At 33.8% G+C, this 6,603-nt stretch overlaps 1 protein-coding gene across 1 annotated transcript; it reads left to right on the forward strand.

The window, feature by feature from the left end:
• The first annotated feature begins 5,056 nt into the window (after nucleotides 1–5,056).
• Nucleotides 5,057–6,239, forward strand: LOC132945025 (uncharacterized). Its single transcript, XM_061014637.1, has 3 exons — nucleotides 5,057–5,653; nucleotides 5,789–6,100; nucleotides 6,201–6,239. The coding sequence occupies exons 1-3, from the start codon at nucleotides 5,057–5,059 to the stop codon at nucleotides 6,237–6,239; spliced, it is 948 nt and encodes a 315-aa protein (XP_060870620.1).
• Nucleotides 6,240–6,603: the final 364 nt, after the last annotated feature.

Below are 6,603 nucleotides of genomic sequence, written 5' to 3' on the forward strand. Positions count from 1 at the left end.
TCAGCTGCTGCGTGACAATATTAGTCCAGGCCGACCTATCTATACGCGTTTGGTACAATATCGATTCCGCCTTGTGTATGAATCGTACCGGGTCCTCAGGCGTTGTTCCGAGGAACTCCGGCAGCGAATGTTTCGCTGCACATACGTCGTCGTATGGTATCAGCGTCGATTGTTGTGACGCATAGGTGTGTGTGGAGGAGGGGGCATGGTATAAATTAGGCGTGTCATCGAACCGTACCGAACGGTCGGCGTGTTGGTTACCCGCGGACGGCGGTTCGCGCGCCGCGGAGTACCTCGTACCGTATTCCGTGTGGTCCGATGATACTGTGTGGTGGGGGCGGGTCGGTGCTGTCCCTTCCGGTTGATGTTCCGGTGCTTGACGTGCCATACCCATTTCCAGGCGTCGCATTGTCTCTGCAATGCGGCGTTGGTCGTCGCCAAAGCGGGCCATGCAGTCCTCAAGCATGGTCAGTCGCGATTCCAAACTGTGCCCATGCGCCGAGTTTTCCGCCGCTTGCCGTACCTCCTTAATTATGGACCGACTCGCTTGAATCATGTCCATAGCCTGTTGGTGTGTGGGTGTGGGTGGGTTATTGGTGGTGATGTTCGGTGGCTGGGCGGGTGATGATTCTACCGGTTGGTTTTCCCTTTGTCCAGCGTCAAGCATCTGACCTGTTGGCAGGTTGTTTCCGGTATGTCCGGCGGGTTCCATAGGCGGAAACCGGACTTCGTTGGCCTGTAGGTTCAGGTCCGTGAAGTGTTGTATCAACCGGATTTCCATCGTCGATTGGCGGTTTGTTTGAGAAGCGTTGCGCGGCTTTCCGCGTAAACGGCTATTTGAATTCAAACAGCTATTACGCGGGACCGCGTCAAAATGTTAGACATTATATTTATTTCTGCGTACAGTTTATCGTGCCTACTATCGTAATTTTGTAACGGCAAATAAGTGATTAATTGCCATGTAGCACCTGTTAAACGCACCATCCCATAGTTCTCGTAATACATCATTGTTTGATTTCTAAATTCGTCCACTGTATACGGAAGCTGTCCTTGACTCATTGTTATTAAAATAAACCTAAAATTACATAATACATATTAGTTTCTAACTTATGTAAATTTGCCCTTATATATATGTTATATCCCATGTCTTCCCCTCTCGGTTCTGGTTTTTCCAAATATGATATTCTGCTGTCACAATGCATAAAGAATTTCATCCATTTATCTCCATTTGGCCATGTGTACGACCTTTCCTTTTTTTCTTTGAAGCAATTAAGTGCCGTACTCGCCATACGTTTGAGAATTACTAATTGTTCTATTGACTCATCAGATCCGGAGGTTGCTCGTTCTCGTAGAATATAGTTGCAACACCCACCGGTCTCTCGCTGTCAATTTACAACAATTAATATTCCTATATATAATTACAACACACACTTTTTTTTCTTTTTATATTTTATATTTTGTTATTTATAATTATACATTCCATTCCCTTAATTCTTATTAACACCTTAATTAATAATACTAATTAATCTTATTCTAAATGTCTTAATCTATCCATCACTATCCGTGAAACTATCTAATTCTGACATATTACTATTTACATAACCATTTATTCTACTATCTAATTCCATTTCTGCACGTGTTTTACATATTTCCCATAATTCTATATATAAATTTTCATTATTCTCGTAAAATTCTTCTTGAACACGCTGCGCTAGGTTTATTAACGTCCTTAATTGCTCGTCTGTCTCCTCTCTTGTTATGATTGGTGGTACTAATTGCTGGAATATTATAGTGGCCACGCCCACCGGTTTAGCGTCATTTTGAACCCGCAGTGGTCGATCTATCGCCCGGTGGTATTGAAAAGGCAAATCCGAGACAAACTGGTTGTTTGGTATGTAGAACTGTCCTATCAACCATCTACAAAAATTCGCCATTTTCGACTGCCTTTGGTTTGTAGTATCGAGACCATCCAGTCTACCATACTGTCCATTTATTAATGCATCGAATGAATGTCGTTCTCTGTAGATGAACGGTTCTACCCCCATATATCTAAACAACTCTCTCTCTTTTATGTATTGCCCTTTTCTTTTCAACACCACCACCAACAATCGACACCCCGCTCGTTCAACTAAAGCTAGTTCGTACACCGGTTCTGACCACATTTCCTACCATTTAGCACTATGCCTTGTATTGTTCCGTCCGTGTCATTTGTTAGGATTGTTCTTATTTGTTCATTCCTACAATTTTATTAATTTTATTAATTTCATATTCCTTAACTATTGATATTCTATTTTTATTAACTACTCTTAATTTAACTATTTTCAAATAATTACATGTTATTTATTATTTTCAAAACTCTGTTGTTTCTACATTTGTGTTATCATTTACTCGGCGTTCAGTTAATGTATAATTATTTCTACTTTTATATTTATATCCTACTGCCACCAATATTATTGTCACCATAAAAATTATCATTGTATAATTTATTTCATTTCCTTTTTCCTGTTCTGTTTTAATAATATTGATTGCTGTACTAGATTCTATATTATTTTCGGTTTTTGCGATTACTGTTACATTCTGTTTGTGTCCCTTCATCATTTTAGTATAGACATTTTTGAAAAAATTTTTCCGATAATATTCTTCAATTGACGTTGTTGAATTCCCTCTTCATTAACCATTTGTTTTAAAATTTTATAAACATCGATTTTCGGTGTCGTTGTTTTTTGTAACGTTTCGTTTGTAGATACTATTAATTTTTTATTCGTTTCTTCATTTGATTTGTTAACTTCGTGTATATATGTTGTTTCGTATTTCTTATCTTTGCCGCCTATTAAATTAATCGTACAACATTTTTGTAAATAATATGTTCTAGGTGCATTCAACACTTTATCCAATCTAATATAATTATCAGATAATTCGCATTTTATTTGAATAGTTTCGATATAATTTTTCTCATAGTCCAAATTTGGAATATAAAATTCATCATCTACTTCTGCCGTGATATTAATTAAATCCAACTGTCCTTTGAATTTTAATTCTATTATTTTTTCTATTAGATTTTCACTATCTGCCTCTCGTCCATTGAACGTTATTGCGATCAAAAACCTATAATAGTATTTTTATTTATTTATCAATTTATAGTAATTCTATGTTAGCTGCGCCATGCTTTATTAGTATATTATTAATCTACTAGAAACTTTATCACCCTGTATACTCTATTCTACAGTTATTTATCTTATCTATACTAGAATTAACTCATAATTGCTATTTATATTATTACGTATTTTTATTAATTTATTGTTTATTATTTTAAATATTAAATATTTGTTTATTATTTTGTTTATTATTTTGTTTTTTATTTTTTTTTTTTTAAAGACTCGTGAGAGTTATTTCCTCCCTATTTTGAACGTCGCGTCGTGCTGTAGTAGTCAATGTTTGTACTAAATACCTGTACCTCTCTTTCTTTACTAATTTATAATATTTCAATATGTTCATTATTATTAACATCTTTATTACTACTATCATTCCTAATGTAATAACGTAGAAATAAGATAAAATAAAAATAAATATAAATTATGACTCCTGTCGATAGTTATATTAAAATAGTAAAAGTTAGAATAGTAAAATTACGCTATTACCTTCCTCCAGGTGTTCGGAGGGCTCTCGAGATCGTGTATTCGAGAATTAGATCAAATACACCGTACAATATAATTTTATGGAAAAAAGCACATAGAATGTATTAACTGCAGGGGCGTAGCGTACATGTAAGCACTGTAAGCACTGCTTACACTTGAAAAAAAGAATAAAAGTTTTTTAAATAAAATCAAGTTAAATAATTTTATAATTAATTTAATAAAAGTTATCAGTTATATTTACGATGCGCGTAACATGTTTGATGGTTGCTTACACAAGTAGTGGTACGGGCCACCACGCCACCACTCCCACCATCATATACATTATCGATGTCCATAATAATTATTAGCGATTTATTTTCGTATTACTTTATTTATAGTTTGCTATATGCCGTCGCCGTGTAATGCGGATTGTAACTGCTTACGCGGGCCTATTAAAGAGACATAGACAAAGTGTCATTGGAGGGGGCACGTATTATTACATAGTTCGTAAGCACTTTTCATAATGCATACGCGACCGTGCGACGCGACACCGTTTATTTCGCTATACTGCTATATTCGAATACGACGTATATAATTGTATATGTAACTACGTTTTATGAAAATGGACTCTTCGGCAAGCTCTTCAGGTAATAGCGAATGTAATTGTATTATTGAAAAACTACTATTAAAATCGTTTAGATCAAATACTTTTATTGAAAAGCAAAATATTATAAATAACGAGAGACCTACACCAACACTTCAGGATTTAAAATCAAAATGTAAAAACAATTATCGTTACTTTAATCCTTTTTATTATAATACTAACAAATGGTTGTCTGGTTGTCAAAAAACTCAAAAATTATATTGCTGGCCGTGTATTTTATTTTCGCATGAATTAAATACTTGGTCTAAGTATGGCTGCAGTGATTTAAACAACTATCATAATCTAAAACATCGTCATGAAATAAATCGTTCTCATATTGAATCATTAATTACTTTAAAGAAATTTGGTAATATTAGAATAGAAACATGTCTCAGTGATGCATATAAACAAAGTATCGAAAAACATAATGAGTCTGTTAAAAATAATAGGTACGTCTTAAGTCGATTAATTGATGCAACATGTTTTTTGGCAAAACAAGAGCTCTCATTTCGCGGACATGACGAACAAGTTACATCTATCAACAGGGGAAATTATGTTGAGTTAATACTCTTAATGGGTACACTCGATCCAAAATTAAGTGGACATCTATCGACATCTACGGTTTTTTCTGGACTCTCTGGGGACATACAAAATGATCTCATTCAATCGATTTCTAATGTTTTATTAAAAACTATACAAAACGAAATTGAACATACAAATTTTGTTTCTATAATTATGGATGAAACAACAGATATTATGTCCAAATCTCAGTTATCTACAATTTTACGATATGTGACTAATGAGTAATGAAGGGGTAGAAGAAAGAGTTTTGGGATTTGTAGATGTCAGTCATGATCGCTCTGCTAAGTGTTTAGCTGAGCATGTTTTTCGTTTATTAAATGAATATAAATGCATAGATAAATTAGTTGCACAGACTTATGACGGGGCTTCTGTCATGTCAGGACAACATAACGGTTTACAGACATTAGTTCGCTCAAAATGTAAAAACGCGATATTTGTACATTGTTATGCTCATAAACTAAATTTAATATTAAAACAATCAGTTGATTATATAAAGGAATGTAAAATATTTTTCACCACGCTCTCTGGCCTTTCATCATTTTTTTCAAAATCAACAAAAAGAATTCATGCACTTGATCAAGAAGTCAAAAAGAGATTTCCGTCTGTGGCTCCAACACGATGGAATTATAATAGTAGACTTATTGAAATGATGACTGAGTACAGAGAAGAAGTTTTAAATCTCATGAACTCAATCGTAGAAAATGGTGAAAAATGGGATAGTGAAACATTATTGTGCGCTAAAGGATTTTGTCAAACGATTCAAGATTTTGACTTCAATTTTTTCCTTATAATATTTGGAAATATTTTACCTCAAGTAACAATACTTTTTAATATAATACAAACAAAAATATTTGATGTGACTTATTGTAATAAAAAAATATTTGATTTTTTAAACCATTTAAAAAATATGAAAAATGATTTTGATTGCGTTTGGTTGAAATCGGAACAGTATCATACAGATTTACCGTTAAGATCGAAAAGGCAAAGAGTGACTGATGTATCTGTAGATAGAAAAACAAATTATCGAAGGCTCTATTTTGAAATCATCGACGTATTAATTTCAAAAACTAATGAAAGATTTACAGAGATAACTCAACTGACTTTTTTTTCTTTATTAGATTTTTCTAAATTTGAACAGTATATCAACAAATTTCCTACAAATGCAATGGACTCGTTGAAAGATAAATATGGTGAATATTTTGATTTTGCAATTCTACGAAGTGAACTTTCTATTATATACTCATCAACTGAATTTCATAAAGTAAACATTCATGAACTTTGGATGTATCTCAAATCTACTGGCTTATCAGATAGCCTACCACAGGTTACACAATTAGCATCATTGATTGTAACCATTCCAGCAACAAGTGCAGGAGCTGAACGCTCATTTTCCTGCTTAAAAAGAATAAAGACACATCTCAGAAACTCCCAGTCCCAAAATAGACTTTCAGATCTGTCTCTCTTGGCAATTGAGAAGCGATTGTTGACCACAATTCAAAACCAAAATTCATTTTATAATAATGTAATTGATGATTTCACTAAAAAAACAAGAAGAATCGATTTAATTTATAAATAAAATGTTTTTATTATTTATGATGTGTTTTTATTTTAAATAAAATTATAAAATGTATAACTAAATTAACTTGTATGTATCAGTGTTTGTGTGTGTGTGTGTATGGGGGGGGGGGGGGGGTAATTAATATGTATCACTGCTTACACTCACTCACAACCCACGCCACGCCACTGATTAACTGCAATCAACAT

This window comes from Metopolophium dirhodum, chromosome 1 (assembly GCF_019925205.1).
Source record: "Metopolophium dirhodum isolate CAU chromosome 1, ASM1992520v1, whole genome shotgun sequence".
NCBI classification, from domain to species: Eukaryota; Metazoa; Arthropoda; class Insecta; order Hemiptera; family Aphididae; genus Metopolophium; species Metopolophium dirhodum.

What these genes read in the sequence shown, in the direction of transcription:
- LOC132945025 (XM_061014637.1), top strand. Translation starts at nt 5,057, where the DNA reads ATGAGTAATGAAGGGGTAGAAGAAAGAGTTTTGGGATTTGTAGATGTC. An exon ending in TTGGAAATATTTTACCTCAA is followed by an intron (nt 5,654 to 5,788) that starts GTAACAATACTT and finishes AAATCGGAACAG; the next exon opens with TATCATACAGATTTACCGTT. An exon ending in CATCAACTGAATTTCATAAA is followed by an intron (nt 6,101 to 6,200) that starts GTAAACATTCAT and finishes TAACCATTCCAG; the next exon opens with CAACAAGTGCAGGAGCTGAA.